This window comes from Mobula birostris, chromosome 24, assembly GCF_030028105.1.
Source record: "Mobula birostris isolate sMobBir1 chromosome 24, sMobBir1.hap1, whole genome shotgun sequence".
In the NCBI taxonomy this organism is placed as follows: domain Eukaryota; kingdom Metazoa; phylum Chordata; class Chondrichthyes; order Myliobatiformes; family Myliobatidae; genus Mobula; species Mobula birostris.
Window position 1 is genome coordinate 7,874,331 of NC_092393.1, and position 22,084 is coordinate 7,896,414.

Sequence of the window (22,084 nt, forward strand, 5' to 3'; positions counted from 1 at the left end):
CTCCCCCACTTTCCCTGTGCTACATTGGTGCTGCTTCCTACATTCATGTGGAGCTTGTTGACTTCATCAATTTTGCCTCCAACTTCCACCCTGCCCTCAAATTTACCTGGTCCATTTCTGACATCTCTCTCCCCTTTCTCAATCTCTCTGTCTCTGTCTCTGGAGACAGCTTCTTCACTGAAATCTATTATAAGCCTACTGACTCTCACAGCTACCTGGACTATACCTCTTCCCACTCTGTCACTTGCAAAAGCACCATCTACTTCTCTCAATTCCTCCGTCTCCACCACATCTGCTCTCACGATAAGTCTTTTCATTCCAGAACGAAGGAGATGTCCTCCTTCAAAGAAAGGGGCTTCCCTCCCTCCATCAATGCTGCCCTCAACCATGTCTCTTCCAATTTGCGCACATCTGCTCTCACCCCGTCCTCCCACCACCCCACCAGGGATTGGTTTCCTCTTGTCCTCCCCTACCACCCCACCAGCCTCAGTGTCCAGCAGATAATTCTCCTTAATTTCCGCCTTCTCCAATGGGATCCCACCACCAAACACGTCTTTCCCTCACCCCCACTCTCTGCTTTCAGCAGGGATCATGCCCCATGCAACCGTCTTGTCCATTTGCCCCTCCCCACTGATCTCCCTCTTGGCACTTAACCTTGCAAGTGGAACAAGTGCTACACCTGGCCCTATACCTCCTCCCTTGCCAACATTCAGGGCTCCAAACAGTCCTTCCAGGTGAGGTGACACTTCACTAAAGGTCTGTTGGAGTCATCTACTGTGTCTGGTGCTCCTGTTGTATATCGGTAAGATCTGACATAGATTGGGAGACTGCTTCACCAGCACCTACTCTCCATCCATCAGAAAAAGCGGGATTGCCTAGTGGCCATTCATTTTAGCTCTATTCCCATTCACATACTGACATGTCAGTCCATAGTCTGCTCTACTGTTGCAATGAAGCCACACCTGGATTGGAGGAGCAACACCTTGTATTCCATTTGGGTAGCCTCCAGCCTGATGGCATGAACATCGATTTTTCAAACTTCCGGTAATGAACCCCCTTCCCCCTTCACCATTCTCCATCCCATTTTCCCCTCATCTCCTTGCCTATCCATCACCTCCCTCTGGTGCTCCTCCCCCTTTTCTTTCTTCAATGGCCTTCTGTCCTCTCCTTCTCTAGCCCTGTATCTCTTTCACCAATCAACTTTCCAGCTCTTTTCATCACCCCCCCATTTGACCAAGCACCTTGTACTTCTCCGTCCCCTCCCCCCACCTTCTAACTGTCTTATCATCTCTTTTTCTCCAGTCCCGTTGAAAGGTTTTCTCCTGCAATGTTGACTCTACTCTTTTCCATACATGTAGCCTGGCCCGCTGAGGTCCTCCGGCATTTTGTGTTGTGTTGCTTAATCTTCAATCTCTGCCTATTACTGAACATATGTAACAACGTCTGTAAGTCCGTGCTTGGTGTTGGTCACTGCGGTGTCTGTCACAGGTGTTGATCAGTCATGTGTCAGTGCTGGTCTGGCCTCACCCAGTGTGGAAGATTGCAGAGTCTGTTTCTGGTGCTGTATCTGTGTAGTACTGTATCTGACTCTCTGTGTGTCAGTCGCTATGTGTCTGTGCTGACTGTGACATTCTAACATGCAGGTTTTGGTCCAAGCTGGAAAGATCCCGAGCGTGCTTTTGGAGTGTATCTCCTGCCGTGTCCGCTGGAGCTATGGAGTGAGCAGGAGTATGCACGTCTCGTTGGCTGGAAGGTGTGCCAACTGCAGCAGCCAGTTATTGGTAAACATTCCCACCTCCCTGTCTTGGTTTCTTGTTTGGGGTTGTCACCACAGGTCTTTGTCACTTTGAAGATGTGTCCATTGTGCCTTTTAAAAGAAATGTGGTAATCCAGGGTGATATTCCATTGTGGTGCATCAGGGATGACAAGATGTTCAGCGTCTGATCTCCGATAGGTGTGAAAGAAACTCAGGCTATTATAATGAAGGTGAGCTGCTGATCTCTCTCCAATCTCCCCAGCCAATGTCTACTCCTGAGACAACTTTAAAACTAAATGTAGTCATTATTTACTCTGCTATGGGGTCTACTGGACCCTAGTTAGCTGCTGTATTTCCCAAATTACAACTTAACTTTAAAAGTATTTTATTGACTGTGAGGCACTGTTGGGATGTGTTGAGATTGTGAAATGCTCTATAGAGTTGCACATCATTGATTTCATTCTCCATAATTGATAACACATATGGATTAGAATTTAATTATTCTAAGGGCTAGCTGTTCTGCATCTTTCTCTGTGGGCAGCCCATTCACTAGTGTTATTCATATTTCATTTTCCCTGTAGTACAAGTGGACGGTTCAAAATTCTGATGGCTACCCTTTGATCTTAGACAACCAAACCACCTCCACAGGAGACTGGAATGCTAATCTGGTCATTCGACAGGGGGTCCTTCAAGATGGAGTCAACTACACTTTCACCTTGAACATAACTGACCTTGAAGAGGAAACTTCAGGCTTTTCCAGCATCATTCTGCGCCCGAACTACCCTCCCAGTGGGGGACACTGTACTATCCATCCAGAGCAAGCTCTCTATCTGTTGGACACCCCTTTTAGTTTTAATTGCTCAGGTAACTAGTGATTTATTTCTGGTTGTTACTACCAGCTCTGACCTCCTCCCTTCCACCTACATCCCCCAACAACCCCCCCGCCGCGATGATTTTGTTTAAGGCAAGTTTTTAGTTATTATTTCTGCATTGCAAGCACAGGCATCTTGTGATATTAGCCATTACCTCTGTCAATCAGACAAGCTTTGAACCGGATAGTCATTGGCAACCTTCAGGAACTCTAAAGATAATTGCAGCTGGTAAATGGGGTTTTGAGTCCATTAGCTTTGAGACGGATTTGAAAGCAGGTCTCAGAGATTAAAAAGCTCAGTCATTCCTGACCCCCCTCCCCTTACCACCAGCGTTTACTCCTTTACCACCAAGCTCATGAGGGCTGCAGAGAGATATTGATAGGATGCAGAAGTGGGCTGAGAAGTGGCAGATGGAGTTCAACCCGGAGAAGTGTGAGGTGGTACACTTTGGAAGGACAAACTCCAAGGCAGAGTACAAAGTAAATGGCAGGATGCTTGGTAGTGTGGAGGAGCAGAGGGATCTGGGGGTACATGTCCACAGATCCCTGAAAGTTGCCTCACAGGTGGATAGGGTAGTTAAGAAAGCTTATGGGGGTGTTAGCTTTCATAAATCGAGGGATAGAGTTTTAAGAGTCGTGATGTAATGATGCAGCTCTGTAAAACTCTGGTTAGGCCACACTTGGAGTACTGTGTCCAGTTCTGGTCGCCTCACTATAGGAAGGATGTGGAAGCATTGGAAAGGGTACAGAGGAGATTTACCAGAATGCTACCTGGTTTAGAGAGTATGGATTATGATCAGAGATTAAGGGAGCTAGGGCTTTACTCTCTGGAGAGAAGGAGGATGAGAGGAGACATGATAGAGGTATACAAGATATTAAGAGGAATAGATAGAGTGGATAGTCAGTGCCTCTTCCCCAGGGCACCACTGCTCAATACAAGAGGACATGGCTTTAAGGTAAGGGGCGGGAAGTTCAAGGGGGATATTAGAGGAAGGTTTTTTACTCAGAGAGTGGTTGGTGCGTGGAATGCACTGCCTGAGTCAGTGGTGGAGACAGATACACTAGTGAAGTTTAAGAGACTATTAGACAGGTATATGGAGGAATTTAAGGTGGGGGCTTATATGGGAGGCAGGGTTTGAGGGTCGGCACAACATTGTGGGCCAAGGGGCCTGTACTGTGCTGTACTGTTCTATGTTCTATGTTCTATACTTGAGCAATACCTTGTTACAGCATCCATTTAAAAGGTGCTCTTTGCACAGAAATTTATTATGTTAACCTGCTTTAGCTGAGAAAGATTTTTGTTATGGAACTTCAGTGCATTGATTTTTTAAATATTTAATTGGTTACATCTTCATCTTGAATTCACCAACCTTGAGAAGGAAGTTCCAAGTGACAAAGACTTGGCAAAGTTTGGCCCAGTCTTATTGTATTATCAGATTAACACAGAATCTGGCCGTTGAGTCAATGCGAGTTCCCGTCAGTAACATTACCTTCTTTCTAATTCATGGTAGCTTATTTATTCTCTCCACATGTGCCCAGTAACTCCCTTTTGGTTCTTTTTGCCAAAGTATATTTTCATTTGGCTGATTAACCTGCCAGAGCATCTTTGGGGCATGGGTGGAGCTTCTAGTGAAACTTCCATAGCCATGGAGAGAATGTACAGACTGCACACAGTCAGCAATGAAGTTGCCTCTCTGAAGCTGTGTAGAAACCAGCCCATGGTTACTGTGTAATTACCAGTGTCTCACAATGCTCCCTGTATAGACTACACACAGACAGCGACTGTGGTCAGGAATGCACCTGGGTAGTTACCAGTGTATCACAATGCTCCCTGTAGAGACTACACACAGACAGCGACTGTCGTCAGGAATGCACCTGGGTAGTTACCAGTGTCTCACAATGCTCTCTGTCTAGACCACACACAGATAGCGACTGTCGTCAGAATACATCTGGGTAGCTACCAGTGTATCACAATGCTCCCTGTAGAGACTACACACAGACAGCGACTTTGGTCAGGAATGCACCTGAGTAGTTACCAGTGTATCACAGTGCTATCCTGTCTAGACTACACACAGACAGTGACTGTGGTCAGGAATGCACCTGGGTAGTTACCAGTGCTTCACAATGCTCCCTGTATAGACTACATACAGACAGCGACTGTCGTCAGGAATGAACCTGGGTAATTACCAGTGTATCAGAATGCTCCCTGTAGAGACTACACACAGACAGCGACTGTCGTCAGGAATGAACCTGGGTAGTTACCAGTGTATCACAGTGCTATCCTGTCTAGACTACACACAGACAGTGACTGTGGTCAGGAATGCACCTGGGTAGTTACCAGTGTATCACAATGCTCCCTGTATAGACTACATACAGACAGCGACTGTCGTCAGGAATGCACCTGGGTAATTACCAGTGTATCACAATGCTCCCTGTAGAGACTACACACAGACAGCGACTGTCGTCAGGAATGAACCTGGGTAGTTATCAGTGTATCAGAATGCTCCCTGTAGAGACTACACACAGACAGCGACTGTGGTCAGGAATGAACCTGGGTTGTTACCAGTGTATCAGAATGCTATCCTGTACTTTATGTGGTTCATCTAAGTTAAGGACATGTGTAATATATTTGGAATGAATGGAATATGTAGCACTTGGCCCTGTCTCTTATCATTGTGTGGACTAAAAATTTCTAAAAATTTGTACATGTTATAAATTGGCAACAAGGGTTGAAAAAATAAAGAACAAGCCCGGCATAACAGAAAATACACACTGGTAGTTGAGAAAAGATGACTTACTGGGAATGTTAATTGCTTTGGTGACATTCTGTGCACAACCCTGATTATGGATACAGCAAAGAACATCCAGCCAAAACACTACTGGAGAGAAGGGTTGACCATTACTTGGAAGGCTCCAGGGTAGATTATTTGGTTGTGGATTGATACATTTCTCCCAGAGACGAGTGAGGCTACACAGATGCAGTGGAGCTGGTGGAACTATTTTGGGTGTGTTTTGTGCACTGGGATAAGGAAGTGCTGATAGATCAGTGAAATGGGTTCAGAAACATGTTGCGTGTTAGCAAAAACCATATCATCAAATGTTGTTTAGTGAACTTTAAAGAATCCCATTAATCCATTCAGATAGAGTGGAGATCTCCAACTCTAGAATGTGAGTTATAAATTCAATGTGTATATCATCTCTTTGAAAGATCTGTTGGGTACTGCAAATCTGACATTTAGACTGCACACAGAATGACAAGTCTGTGATTTAATTAACAAGCAAATTAAGTTAAAGTTACGAAACACATCGAATTTCATATCTGATCCTATGTCCAAAATCACAATGGTTTTAAAGTGTTCCATTCTAACAGCTGTACATCCTTTCATTCATTTCTGTCTGAGTGCCCTGTGTGTCATAAGGGGTGGGGGGGGGGCACTGGAAGCAGACCCAAATACAAGACACAGACACTGAACCAGACTATGACAGTAAGGATGCTAGGGAAGTCGGGAAGCAAGGATCGATCAGAGGGAAATCCGGGAGAGAGCAAAGCATAGCGGGAAGAAGCGCAGCTGGACACGGACACAGGCCCTGGACGAGACTAGGATTCGGGGCCTGGGCTAGGACTTGGACTAGGAACGTGGGACCTGGACAAGAGACTTGGAAGTAGGAGCCTGGGCTAGCACTACTGGACCTGGACGAGGAACTAAGAACAAGGAGCCTAGACTCGGAACTCGGAACTCTGGAACCGGAGCCTGGACAAGGACCTGGAACCTGGGTCTTGACTCAGAACCGGAGCACAGGTCTAGGCTAGGACTCGGGACAGGGATCTTGGCAAGGACAGAATGAGGTACTCCAGCACAGGAGGAGGAATCTCCAGCATCGAGCTGGGCGAGGAACCAGAACTAGATGAGGACACGAAGCTCAGACTTGGACAGGGCTGGAACACGGTGCCTGGACTAGGTCTTGGAGCACAGGAACACAGAGCCTTGGACTTGAGCGCAGGAACACAGACCCGGGACTCCTCCTTGGAAACAGGACGTAGGGCCGGAGCTCTACACAGAGTTAGGACCCCTCCTTGGGAACAGGACATAGTGCCAGGGCTCTTCCTTGACACGGACACTAAACACGGGGACACAACGAGACAGTTCCAAACTCAGCGATAGATAGTTCCTTATCTTGGCGTGGCAAGGCTCAGGTCTCGCTCCGGCAGTTGAACTTGACAGCAATACAGGCGAGGTTGCAGGCAAGGTTGCAGGCGAAGGTAATAGACGAAGATTATAGACGAAGATTAGTACCAAAGTAACTGTTGAGATAAACTGCTGAAGTAACTGCCAGGGATTCAGAAGGGAGGAGAGAGGGGGTGGGAGAGAAAGAAAACAGTCCAGCCACCAATCCCTGGTTTGCAGAGGTATATGTGTGCCAGCCTGAGACGAGGATCAGGTGCCTCAATTACAGAGCCCATTGGAACCGGGGAAAACAGGAAGACCCGGAATACGGATCGATAGACCAGACCGTTAACCGGAATGTGGACTTTATAGACCGGACCATGACATTATGAAACAAAATATAATTAAACACATACATTAATAAACGCCAGATTATTCAAGTGGTGTAGCTGAGGGGTCAATGGGAATTGACGAAGAAACACTGAAGGAACAAATATTACAATGGTGCTCAACTTTAATGAGGATACATTGATCAATGAGATTTTTGCTGAACTTCAGGATACCACATTCCACAATTGCATATACTCGAGGTGAACTCAATGCACAGAAGATTCATAACACAGCTGAGCTTAGTTAAGTCAAATCTTGAGGGGAGAGTAAAAAAAAGAGCAGTTGAAGCAGAAATGAAATTATTATTCAAATTAAAAGGGAGGCTATATTGTAGAGCTTGCATGTTAACACCATCTAACAGCTTTCAGGTAAAAAATATTTTCCTTAAAATAGGAGAGAAGTGTGCACAAAAACAATCCCTTCAAGAGATATTCAAGAGAATGCAGGAGAGTTGTATGCTAATGACTTAGTCAGAAGTGAATCTGCTGGAGACTGTGGAGGGAGAAACCCTATTAAACTGTGTCAACAATTGACATCCACATCAAGTCAGGAAATAGTATCAATTAGACAAATTCTTTTCAGAAGATAGAAACATGGAAATATTGTCAGGATGTTAAACATAAATAATGTGAATATACTATTCACTCCCTTGCAGAAAAGGACAAGCAATGCAATATTTATTTATATGTAACAAATGTCATGATCCAGTCCGTGAAGTCCGCATCCCGGTTCACGATCTGGTCCATCGATCCTTATTCCAGGTTTTCCAGTTTTCCCTTGTCTTATTGTGTGCCTTAATTGTGGCACATGATTCTCATTTTGGGCTGGCTACATAAACAGCTCCTGGGTTCAGCTTCAGTTGCTGGACTGTTCCCTCCCCTTCCCCTTCTTTCTGAAGCCTCACCTGCTACCTTCGCCTGTGACGCCGTCAGGTTCAACCGCCAGGGCAGGACTGGGGCCTTGCTGTGTCTCGAGAAGGAACTGTCTTTTGTTGTTTGGAACTGTCTTTTTGTGTCCTCGCCTTCGCTTGGTAGGTCCGGCCGTTTGCTGCTACCTTGAGTGGAGATCTGTCTCTCAGTGTTCTGTGTATGAGTTCCGGCCCTACGTCCTGTTCCCTAAGAGGGGTCCTGACTCTGTGTAGAGCCCCGGCCCCAAGTCCTGTTCCCAAGGAGGGGTCCCGGCTCTGCGCTCCTGTTCTCCCTCGACCAAGGCTCTGCGTTCCTGTTCGCCCTCGATCAAGTCAAGGCTTCGTGTTCTCATCCTGCCCATGTGCCTCGCCCAGCCCGGTGCTGGGGTTTCCTCGTCCTGACCAGGAGTCTCATGTCCAGTCCTGTTGCCACTCCTCGTCCTGTAGCCACGTTTTGTCCTCGCCTAGATCTGGGGTCCAAGCCGGAGTCAAGACCCAGGTTCTGGGTCCCTGTCCAGTCTCTGGCTCGGAGTCCTTGTCCAGGTTCCAAGTTACTAGTTCCTCGTCCAGGTCCCGCCTTCCTAGTCTAGTCCTAGCCCAGGCCCTGTATCCTAGCCTCGTCTAGGGCCTGTGTCTTGCCCACCGTCGTTTCTTCCCCACTTCCCTTGCTTACTTGCTTGACACACCTAGTCCTGTTCCTAGTACTTCAATGTCTGTGTTTTTTGTATTTGGGTCCGCTCCCAGTGCTCGTCCTTTATGACAACATAAGTATTGTGACGTTCTGGGTAGGGGTGTGGCTGACAGCCGGCCCCTGCATTTCTAATGACCGGTACTGTTTATTGTTTCTTGTGTTAAAATGCTTTTGTGGATTATGGTGGGAAGTTCCAGTTTGTTTATTGTTATATCTTAGCTTGGGTTATGCAGTTATTCGCTCGTGTATTTGTTGGTCACCCAAACTGTAACCGGGGTGTGTGATGGTCACCTCCCCCGTCAGTGTGACACTGGTTGGGTTCTCTCTCTGGGTCATGGTGCCCGGACTGTTTTGTGGTCTCGGCCCGAAACGTCGACTGTACCTCTTCCTAGAGATGCTGCCTGGCCTGCTGCGTTCACCAGCAACTTTGATGTGTGTTGATTAAAAACTCCTCCTGTACACCCGGGATGTTGTCTCCACACCCCGCTGCCCATGGGAGGACTGCAGTGAGGAGGAGTCTGTGACCCACCTCTTTGCACACTGTCATTTCGCAAAGAGGGTGTGGAGGAGGATGGACGGGCTAGTGTCACATTTCATCCCCAGCAGCTGTGTAACAGAGGACTCTCTGATCTACGGGCTGTTCCCGGGGACGCACACGGAGACCAACATCCGGTGCTGCTGGCAGATCATCAACTCGGTGAAAGACGCTCTTTGGTCGGCCTGAAACTTGATGATCTACCAGCACATGGAGATGTCCGTGGGAGAATGCTGCCGACTGGCACATTCTGGGCTGCAGGAGTACGTGCTGAGGGACGCACTGAAACCTGGTGCAGCCACCGCAAGGGCCCGGTGAGGAAGGACCACGGTAAAGGTTTCTCCACCCGTGGGAGTGGGAGGGGTCGGGTGCCGGGGAGTAGACCCCTCAACAACGATGTGGTAAGGTGAACAACTGGAGTGCCACGTGGGTGGCCATAAGTATGGGTATGTACTGACTATAATGGAAACGTATGTAAAGGATGGGAAGTTATTAAATGCTTTATTGTATATAATTTTATTTTTGAATAAAGTATATTTTGAAATAAAAAAAACCGTTGTTGAGTTACAGGGCTTCTTTTTCTGTCATTATGGGCCAAATGCTTGCCACAGTATGATGTATGAAGTGCACTTAGAGGGAGGAATACTTTATACTTTATTGTCGCCAAACAATTAATACTAGAACGTACAATCATCACAGCGATATTTGATTCTGGGCTTCCTGCTCCCTGGATTACAAATACTAAATATTAAAATATTGAAAATAGTAAAAATTAGTACATATTGAAAATTAAAATTATAAATCATTAATAGAAAAATGGAAAGTAAGGTCGTGCAAAAAACCTGAGAGGCAGGTCTGGATATTTGGAGGGTACAGCCCAGATCCGGGTCAGGATCTGTTTAGCAGTCTTATCACAGTTGGAAAGAAGCTGTTCCCAAATCTGGCCATATGACTCTTCAAGCTCCTGAGCCTTCTCCCGGAGGGAAGAGGGACGAAATGTGTGTTGGCTGGGTGGGTCGTGTCCTTGATTATCCTGGCAGCACTGCTCCGACAGTGTGCGGTGTAAAGTGAGTCCAAGGACGGAAGATTGGTTTGTGTGATGTGCTGCGCAGTGTTCATGATCTTCTGCAGCTTCTTTCGGTCTTGGACAGGACAACTTCCATACCAAGTTGTGATGTACCCTAGAAGAACGCTTTCTATGGTGCAACTATAAAAATTAGTGTGGGTTTTGGGGGAATAATCAAACATTTTAGCAATTCTCAGTGTTTCTTTGTCAGCTTTTATATTTCTGGTACCTCATGCAGTTTGAATATGAACCCCACACGTTTCCTCACATCAGTGTTACTGTGCTCCCTTTCCCTAACTTTGAGATGTACCCTTTACATTCTCTGCATTTCCCGAACACATTGTACGGCCCAACTTTCCTTTGTTCCATGATTGTAACTGTAGTTTTTTAACTGTCAAGTTCCTTGCTTCTGGAATACCCTCTCCAGTCTTTTCATTATGCTGAAGGCACACCATTCTATGTCAATAGTCTAGAAATCTTGGTCACATCTTCTTTCTTATTTCTTTGCTCTGATTTCTAATTGAGTTTAGAAGGCCTAGTTTGCATTTTCCTCCATAATTTCATATCTCAGGAACAAAAACTTTGCTAGCAACATGTCTGAATGTGCCTGTGGAGACTAATTCTGCTTTCCTCTTCATTCTAAGGCTGGTGGGATGAGGATGGAATTGTTGATCAACTGGTTTACTCCCTGGTGGCTGTCACCTGTTCCAGAGACTCCTTTTGTGAAAGGTTCCAGCTGTACTGGGGCATCAGACCCTCCTTCAGTGCCTTGTTGCCTGTGGGCTCGTGGAGCAATGCCACAGCAGTCACTGTGATCATTGAGGTGGAAGACGTACTGGGTGCTCGTAACACTGCCATCAACAAGTAAGTGAGGACGAGGCAGCCAACCGCACTGATAACAGATCAGTAAAAGTAAAACAGCATTGCCCTTGCAAATATAATGCCAAATCTTACTTTGTCATTGAAGTTTATAATTGAAGGGGTTTGGCCTGAAATATCGATTGTACTTTTTTCCATAGATGCTACCTGGCCTGCTGAGTTCCTCCAACATTTTGTATGTCTTGCTTGGATTTCCAGCGTTTGTAGATTTGCTCTTGTTTATCATCGAAATTCTTTACTCTGGGCTTTGCTTATGAATTTAAATACTTTATGAAATAATCTGCATTCAGGCCTCTAACAACAAGTTTAAAGAACTAGAAAACATGAAAAGGCTAATTTTCATGTTTTCTAATTCTTTAAACTTGTTGTTAGAGGCCTCACTTTACACACACGGCTCTGTTTTTACCACACGGCTCAATGTATGTGGATATTATTGGGGCAGGTGATCAAGCAGTGACAATGGGATTTCGGGGACAGGCAGGCTGCACAGTGACTGTGGGATTAGAGAGACAGACAGACTACACAGTGACCATGGGATTTCAGGGACAGGCAAACTACACAGTGACAATGGGATTACAAGGAAAGACAGACTACACAGTGCCTGTGGGATTACAGGACCAGGCAGACTACACAGTGATTGTGAGTTTACAAGGACAGGCATTCTGCATGGTGACTGGGATTATAGGAACAGGCATATTACACAGTGACCATGCCATTATGAAGACAGGCAGACTACACAGTGACCACGGGATTATGAAGACAGGCCAACCACACAGTGACCATGGGATTGCAGGGAAAAGTAGACTACATAGTGACTGTGGGATTACGAGGGCAGACAGATGACAGGGTGACCATGTGGTTACAGGGACATGCAGATTAAACAGTGAGCGTGGAATTAAGGACAGGGAAACTACTCAGTGACCATGGGGTTACAGGGACCGGCAGACTACAGAGTGACCATTGGTTACAAGCACAGGCAGACTACACTGTGACCATTGGATTACAGGGATAGGCAGAATAGACAGTGACCACAAGACTACAGGGGCAGGCAGACAATAACCTTGAGATTTTGAGGACAGACAGAACACACGGTAAAAGTGGGATTACAAGGCGAGACATTCTACATGGTTATTGTAGTATTATGGAGATGGACAGACTACACAGTGGCTGGGATTAGGGGGTAGGCAGACTACACAATAACCGTGGGATTACAAGAACAGGCAGACTACACTGTGACCGTGGGATTTCAGGGACAGGCAGACTTGGCAGTGACTATGCAATTATGGGCTCCAGCAGACTACACAGTGACCATGGGATTACAGGGACAGGCAGACTACAGAGTGACTATGGGATTACGGGGACAGGCAGACTGCTCAGTGTGGGATTACAGGGAAAGACATTCTACAGAGTAACTACAGGATCATGAGGATAGGTGGACTACACAGTAACCATGGGATTACTGAGACGCAGTGACCACAGGATTACCAGGACAGGTAGACAGCACAGTGACAGTGAGATTACAGTGAGACTACACAGTGACCATGGGATTACAAGGAAAAGCAGACTACACAGTAACCGTGGGATTACAGGGACAGGCAGACTACATTGACAGATATTACAGGGAAAGGCATTCTGCACAGTGATCATGGGATTGCAGTGACTGACAGACTACACAGTGACTGTGGGATTACATGGACAGGCAGACTACACAGTGACCATGGGATTTTAGGGGCAGGCAGCCTATACAGGAATGTGGGATTACAGGGATAGGCATTCTACAGGGTGGTTGTGGAATTACAGGGACAGACAGACTACACAGTAATCATGGAATTTCAGGGACAGGTAAATTACACCTGACCATCTGATTACGGAGACAGGCAGACTACACAGTGACCGTGGAATTAAAGTAACAAGCAGACTGTAGATTGACCATGAGATTACAAGGACAGACAGTCTACAAAGTGACCGAGGGGTTACAGGGACAGGCAGACTACACAGTGACTGTTGGATTTTAAGGACAGGCAGACTCAGTGATCGTGGTATTACAGCCACAGACCACACAGTGAACATTGGGATTACAGGGACAGGCAGACAACACAGTGACAGTGTGATTGCAAGGACGTGCAGACGAGAGATTGACTGTAGGATTACAGGGACAGGCACACTAGATAGTGAGCATGGGAGTACAGGGACAGACACACTAAACAGTGAATGTGAGATTACAGGGACAGACAGATGACAGAGTGACCATGGAATTATGGTGAAAGGCAGTCTACACAATGACCATGGGGTTACAGGGACAGACAGTCTAGACAGTGGCCATGGGATTATGAGACAGACTGCACTGTGACCGTGCAATTAAAGGGACAAACAGACTACATAATGACTGTGGGATTACAGAGGCAGGCTTAAAAAATGATGTAGGAACATAGAAAACCTACAGCACAATACAGGCCCTTCGGCCCACAAAGCTCTGCAGAATATGTCCCTACCTTAGAAATTACCCAGGGTTACCCATAGCCCTCTATTTTTCTAAGCTCCATGCACCTATCCAGGAGTCTCTTAAAAGACCCTATTGTATCTGCCTCCACCACTGTTGCCGGCAGCCCATTCCACGCACTCACCACACTTTGCATTAAAAATTTACCCCTGACATCCCCTCTGTAGCTACTTCCAAGCACCTTAAAACTGTGCCCTCTCGTGTTAGCCATTTCAGCCCTGGGAAAAAGCCTCTGACTATCCACACGATCAATGCCTCTCATCATCTTATACACCTCTATCAGGTCACCTCTCATCCTCTGTTGCTCCAAGGAGAAGAGACAGAGTTCACTCAATTTATTCTCATAAGGCATGCTTTCCAATCCAGGCAACATCCTTGTAAATCTCCTCTGCACCCTTTCTATGGTTTCCACATCCTTCCTGTAGTGAGGTGACCAGAACTCAGCATAGTACTCCAAGTGAGGTCTGACCAGTGTCCTATATAGCTGCAACATTACCTTTCGCTGATAAACTCAATCCCACGATTGATGAAGGCCAATGCACTGCATGCTTTCTTAACCATAGAGTCAACCCGCACAGCAGCTTTGAGTGTCCTATGGACTTGGATCCCAAGATCCCTCTGATCCTCTACACTACCGAGAGTCTTACCATTAATACTATATTCTGCCATCATATATGACCTACCAAAATGAACCACTTCACACTTATCTGGGTTGAACTCCATCTGCCACTTCTCAGCCCAGTTTTGCATCCTATCAATGTCCCGCTGTAACTTCTGACAGCCCTCCATACTATCCACAACACCTCCAACCTTTGTGTCATTTGGCAAACTTACTAACCCATCCCTCCACTTCCTCATCCAGGTCATTTATAAAAATCACGAAGAGCAAGGGTCCCAGAACAGATCCCTGAGGCACACCACTGGTGACCGAACTCCATGCAGAATATGACCCATCTACATCCACTCTTTGCCTTCTGTGGGCAAGCCAGTTCTGGATCCACAAAGCAATGTCCCCTTGGATCCCATGCCTCCTTACTTTCTCAATAAACCTTGCATGGGGTACCTTATCAAATGCCTTGCTGAAATCCATATACGCTACATCTACTGTGTTTTGTCACATCCTCAAAAATTTCAATCAGGCTCGTAAGGCACGGCCTGCCCTTGACAAAGCCATGCTGACTATTCCTAATTATGTCTCTCCAAATGTTCATAAATCCTGCCTCTCAGGATCTTCTCCATCAACTTACCAACCACTGAGGTAAGACTCACTGGTCTATGATTTCCTGGGCTACTTCTGCTCCCTTTCTTGAATAACGGAACAACATCCGCAACCCTCCAATCCTCCGGAACCTCTCCCGTCCCCATTGATGATGCAACGATCATCGCCAGAGGCTCAGCAATCTCCTCCCTCACCTCCCACAGTAGCCTGGGGTACATCTCGTCCAGTCCCAGCGACTTATCTAACTTGATGCTTCAATAGCTCCAGCATATCCTCTTTCTTAATTTCTACATGCTCAAGCTTTTCAGTCCACTGCAAGTCATCAATACAATCACCAAGATCCTTTTCCATAGTGAATACTGAAGTAAAGTATTCATTGAGTACGTCAGCTACTTCCTCCAGTTCCATACACACTTTCCCACTGCCACACTTGATAGGTTCTATTCTTTCACGTCTTATCCACTTGCTCTTCATACACTTGTAGAATGCCTTGGGGTTTTCCTTAATCCTGCCTGCCAAGGCCTTCTAATGGCCCCTTCTGTCTGTCCTAATTTCCTTCTTAAGATCCTTCCTGTTTGCCTTGTAATCTTCTAGATCTCCAACATTACCTAGCTGTCTGAACCTTTTGTAAGCTTTTCTTCTCTTCTTGACCAGATTTATTACAGCCTTTGTACACCACGGTTCCTGTAACCTACCATAATTTCCCTGTCTCATTGGAACGTACCTATGCAGAATTCCACAGAAATATCCCCTGAAAATTTGCCACATTTCTTCTGTACTTTTCCTTGAGAACATCTGTTTCCAATTTAAGCTTCCTATTTCCTGCCTGATAGCCTCATAATTCCCCTTACTCCAATTAAACGCTTTTCTAACTTGTCTGTTCCTATCTCTCTCCAATGCTATTGTAAAGGAGATAGAATTATGATCACTATCTCCAAAATGCTGCCCCACTGAAAGATCTACCACCTGACCAGGTTCATTTCCCAATACCAAATCAAGTACAGCCTCTCCTCTTGTAGGCTTATCTACATATTATGTCAAGAAACCTTCCTGAACACACCTAACAAACTCCACCACATCTAAACCCCTTGCTCTAGGGAGATGCCTTTCAATATTTGGGAAATTAAAGTCTCCCATCACAACAACTCGGTTATTATTACACCTTTCCAGGATCTGTTTCCCTATCTGCTCCTCGATATCCCTGTTACTATTGGGTGGCCTGTAAAAAACACCCAGTAAAGTTATTGACTCCTTCCTGTTCCTAACCTCCACCCACAGAGGTTCCGTAGACAATCCCTCCATGGTGTTCACCTTTTCTGCAACCGTTACGCTATCTCTGATCAACAGTGCCACGCCCCACCTCTTTTGCCTCCCTCCCTGTCCTTTCTGAAACATCTAAAACCTGGCACTTGAAGTAACCATTCCTGTCCCTGAGCCATCCAAGTCTCTGTAATGGCCACCACATCATAGCTCCAAGTACTGATCCACGCTCTAAGCTCATCCACTTAGTTCACAACACTCCTTGCATTAAAATAGACACATCTCAAACTGTCGGTCTGAGCGCGTCCCTTCTCTATCACCTGCCTATCCTCCCTCTCGCACTGTCTACAAGCTTTCTCTATTTGTGAGCCAACCTCCTCTTCCCCAGTCTCTTCAGTTCGGTTCCCACCCCCCAACAATTCTAGTTTAAACTCTCCCCAGTAGCCTTAGTAAACCTCCCTGCCAGGATATTGGTCCCCCTGGGATTCAAGTGCAACTGGCCTTTTTGCACAGGTCACTCCTGCCCAAAAGAGGTCTGAATGATGCAGAAATCTGAATCCCTGCTCCCTGCTTCAATCCCTCAGCCACGCATTTATCCTGCACCTCATTCTATTCCTATTCTCACTGTCGTGTGGCACAGGCAGTAATCCCGAGATTACTCCCTTTATGGTCCTGCTTCTCAACCTCCTTCCTAACTCCTTGTACGCTTTTTTTCCAGGACCTCTTCCGCTTTCCTACCTATGTCATTTGTACCAATATGTACCACGACCTCTGGCTGTTCTCCCTCCCACTGCAGGACGCGATCTGAAACATCCCGGACCCTGGCATCTGGGAGGCAAACTACCATCTGAGTTTCTTTCCTGAGTCCACAGATTCACCTGCCTGACCCCCTAACTATAGAGTCCCCTATCACTACTGCCTTCCTCTTACTTTCCCTACCCTTCGGAGCCATAGGGCCAGACTCTGTGCCAGAGGCACGGCCACTGTCACTTCCCCCAGGTAGGCTGTCCCCCCCCCCCCCCCAACAGTACTCAAACAGGAGTACTTATTGTCAAGGGGTACTGTTAGAGGGGTACTGTCTATTACCTGACTCTTCCTCTTCCTCCTCCTAACCGTGACCCACTTGTCTGTCTGCCGTGGCCGCGGCGTGAACACCTGTCTATAACTCTTTTCTGTCACCTCCTCGCTCTCCCTGACCAGGCGAAGGTCATTGAGCTGCATCTCCGGTTCCCGAACTTGGTCCCTTAGGAGCTGCAGCTCGACACACCTGGTGCAGATATGGCTGTCCAGGAGCCTGGGGGACTCCAGGACCTCCCACATCTGACATCGAGCACAGAACACTGGCCTCACACACACTCTTCCTCCTTTCCACAAATAACACATGTAAGCCTACCTCACCTCGTCCCGTTACCGACTAAGCCTGTTGAGCCAAAGCCCTATTACTCTGCTGCCAGCTGGATAAGGTGGACTTTTTAAACCTTTCGTGCTCTACTGGCTGACATCACGCGCATGAGCAGTCTTGCCTCTCTTTTACCCTGAGTGGTAAAAACTGCCTTGGCTCCGAAAATCAGCCGTTCACTCACAGCCTTCTTGCTCCGATTATAGTGAAAGGCAGACTGTACAGTGATTTTGGGATTGCAGGGAAAAGCAGACTGAACAGTGACTGTAGGAATACAGACACAGGCTGACTAACTAGTAACCATGGGTTTATGGGGATAGGCAGACTGGGCAGTGACCACAGGATTACACAGTCAAGCAGACTGGGCAGTGCCCAAGGGATTACCGGGACAGGCAGACTACAGAATAACCATGGAATTACAGGGACAGGCAGACTACACAGTCACCACGGGATTACAGGGACAGGCAGACTACACAGTCACCACGGGATTACAGGGACAGGCAGACTACAGAATAACCACGGGATTACAGGGACAGGCAGACTACGCAATCACCACGGGATTTTGGGGTCAGGCAGACTACAGGATAGCCATGGGATTTTGGGGTCAGGCAGACTACACAATAACCATGGGATTTTGGGGTCAGGCAGACTACACAGTGACTGTGGGTTTACAAGGAGAGACATTCTACATGGTGATTGTGGGACTACGGGAACAGACAGACTACACAATGACCATGAGATTTTGGGGATAGGCAGACTACACAGTGACTGTGGGTTTACAAGGACAGGCAGACTACATAGTGACCGTGAGATTAAAGTAATAAGCAAACTGTATATTGATCATCACATTACAAGGACAGACAGTCCACAGAGTGACTGAGGGGTTACAGGAACAGGCAGACTACACAGTGACCATTGGGAATACAGGGACAGGCTGACTACACAGTGACCATGGGATTATAAGGACAGGCAGACTATGGAGTGACCGTGGAATGATAGGGACAGGCAGACCTGACAGTGACCATGAGATTGCATGGAGAGAAAACCTACACAGTGACCATGGGATTACGAGGACAGGTGTACTATACTGATACTGTGGGATTAAAGGAACAAGCAGACTGCATAGTGACAGTGGGATTACAAGAACAGACGGACTACTGAGTGACCATTGGATTACAAGGACAGGCAGACTAAACAGTGAATGAGGGATTACAGGGACAGACAGACTACATGGTGACTATAGGATTACAGGGACAGGCAGCCTACGCAGAGACTGGGATTACTGGGAGAAACAGACTACACAGTGACTGTGCGATTACAAGGACGGACAGACTACACAGTGACCGTGGGATTACAAGGGGAGGCAGACTGTACTGTGACTGGGGGATAACAACGACAGACAGATTACACAGTGACTGTGGGTTTACAGGGACAGACAGACTCTACAGTGACATTTAGATTGCAGGGACAACAAGCTACACAGTTGACCGTTGGATTATCGGGACAGGCAGAATACAGAGTGACCGTTGGATTACAGGAACAGGCAGTCTACACAGTGACTGTGGGATTACAGGGATAGGCAAACTATACAGTAACCACTGGATTACGAGGACAGGTGGACTACTTTGTGATGGTGGTATTACAGGGAGAGGCAGACTACACTGTGATCATGAGATTACAGAGAAAGGCATTCTACATGGTGAATGTGAGATTACAGGAACAGGCAGACTACACAGTGACCGTGGCGTTACAGCGAAAGGCAAAATACACAGTGACCATGGAATTACAGGGACAGGTGACTACACAATGAGCATGTGATTATAGGGACAGGCAGGCTAAACAGTGACCATGAGATTAAAGGAACAAGCAGACTACGTAGAGACAGTAGGATTACAAGGACAGGGTGATCGAGGGATTACAGGGACAGGCTGATTAAACAGTGATCATGCAATTACAAGGACAGGCAGACTACATAGTGACTGTGAGGTTGCAGGGACGGGCAGACTACACAGTGTCTATTGGATTACAAGGACAGGCAGACCTGACAGTGACCATAGGATTACAGGGACAGGCAGACTACACTGTGACCATGGGACTGCAGAGAGAGGCAGACTACACAGTGACCATGGGATTATGAAGACAGGTGTACTACACAGTGACCATGGGATTACAGGGACAGGCAGACTGCATAGTGACCATGGGATTACAAGAACAGACAGACTACAGAGTGACCAAGGGATTTCAGGGACAGTCAGATTAAACAGTGACTGTGGGATTACAGGGACTGGCAGACTACATACTGATGGCAGGATTACAGGGGTAGACAGACTACACAATGTACATGGGATTATGGTGGAAGGCAGACTACACAGTGACTTTGGGATTACAGGGACAGGTAGACTACAGAGGGACTGTGTGTGATAACAGGGAGAGGCAGACTACACAATCACCATGGGATCACGAGGATACGTGGACTACACAGTGACCGTGGGATTACATGGACAGGCAGACTACAGTGTCAGTGGGATTACATGGACAGGCAGACTACAGTGTCAGTGGGATTACATGGATAGGCAGACTCCACAGGGATGTTAGGATTACAGGGACAGACAGATTACACAGTGACCATTGAATTACAGGGACAGACAGTCTACACAGTGACCGTGGGTTTACAGGGATAGGCAAAGTACACAGTGACCATAGGATTTCGAGAACAGGTGGACTACGTAGTGATTGTGGGATTGGAGTGACAGGCAGACTACACGGTGACCATGGGATTATGATGACAGGGAGATTGCAGGGTGAGGTACACTACACTGTGACCACTGGATTACAGGGAGAGGCATTCTACTCAGTGAATGTGGGATCACGGGACCAGGCAGACAATAGAGTTGCTGTGGGAATACAGATACAGGCAAAATACAGTTATTATGGAATTACAGGGACAGACAGACTCCATAGCGACAGTGGAATTACAAGGACAGGCAGACTACACAGTGACAATGGGATTACAAGGACAGGCAGACTGTACAGTGACAATGGGATTACAGGGACAGGCAGACTACACAGTAACCATGGGATTACCAAGACATGTGGACTACACAGTGACCTTGGCATTATGAGGACAGGCAGACTGCACAGTGATAGTGAGATCCCTCTGAACCGTGATCATTAGATTATAGGTGCAGGCATATTACACAGTGACGATGACATTTTGGAGATAGGCAGACTACACAGTGACCATGGGATTATAAGGAAAGGCAGACTACACAGTGACCATGGGATTATGAGGACAGGTGCACTACACAGTGACCATGGGATTACAGGGGGAGTGATTGTAGAATTACGGGGACAGGCAGTCTATACTGTGACCCTAGAGTTACAGGGACATGCAGATCGGGCAGTTTTGATTGGTTTTGTGGTGGAGGTGGGTTATACTTTCCCATGGAAGTTTCATAATAGGCAGGGCAAAATGGAGCATCGGATTGTTGGGCTGGCTGATCATAAAGGGTCACTATTACTTTTTTATGGGCAGTTTACTGATATTGGCACTTGCTGAATGATGCAGAGGTCTCAGTAGATAAACACCCTTTGTGCGGTAGCTGCGTATGTCGTGGGTTTCTTCCCACACCTCACCTACCTGACCAACTCTGTCCCAAGTGTACTGTGTCCTTGCCTGCTTTCTGTTGAACAAGGAGTAGGCTCCCTCTAGTCAGGCAAAATGGCATCAGAAACAGGGTTGCACTGGAACGCAGATGGCAACTACTCCCACCTGTACTGAATGGCAATTAGGACTGGAATTTGTGGCTGATCAGCCTGAGACTAGGTCTCAGCCTGTTCATCTCTGCTAGAAACAAATTGTACAGACTGCAGGCTCTGAAGTCACATTGGGATTGATTGAGGAGGGAGTAATGATTCCCTCTTTAAGGAACAACGATGTATTTGCCAGACCGGTAGCTGAGGTTTGACCCACAAAAATCAGAGGCAAAGTCCCACTGCCCAATTAACCAGTCTAATGTCAGTGGCATTTTAATATCTGATTTATCTGACAGTCTCATTCTGTCCTTGCCTTCCTCACAGGACCTTGATGGTTGTAATCCCGGATCTCCCATTAGACTCACACTCTGTCACTGACTGGTTGAAACATAAGAGCCAGTCAGGATTATGGGGCCTGGTACAGCAGGGGAATCCTGATAAAGTGATCCCATTCTCCGTCGCTCTCATTAGTGCTCTAAACCAGGTGAGAGTACTCAGCAGCTTGCACTATCTTGCATTGAATTGGTCCTCAAGTAATCCGGTTCTTCGTCGTGTTATTGTCTCTTTAAAATACAGCCTAAGCCTTTAGCACAAAAATATAATTCCACATAAAGCAATGACAAAGGCAGAGTATGGCACGGTGAGTGTAGAGTAGAGTAGAGTAGGATCGAGAGAACAGAAGCAAGTAA

At 46.8% G+C, this 22,084-nt stretch overlaps 1 protein-coding gene across 1 annotated transcript in view; it reads left to right on the forward strand.

Annotated features, from left to right (window-relative positions):
• pkd1b (polycystic kidney disease 1b) overlaps window positions 1-22,084 on the forward strand; it is a 185,371-nt gene that overhangs the window by 54,847 nt on the left and 108,440 nt on the right. Inside the window, 4 exon segments of the mRNA XM_072242758.1 lie at window positions 1,644-1,781; window positions 2,338-2,620; window positions 11,027-11,246; window positions 21,720-21,879. Of these exon segments, the coding sequence (XP_072098859.1) occupies window positions 1,644-1,781; window positions 2,338-2,620; window positions 11,027-11,246; window positions 21,720-21,879 (801 nt within the window).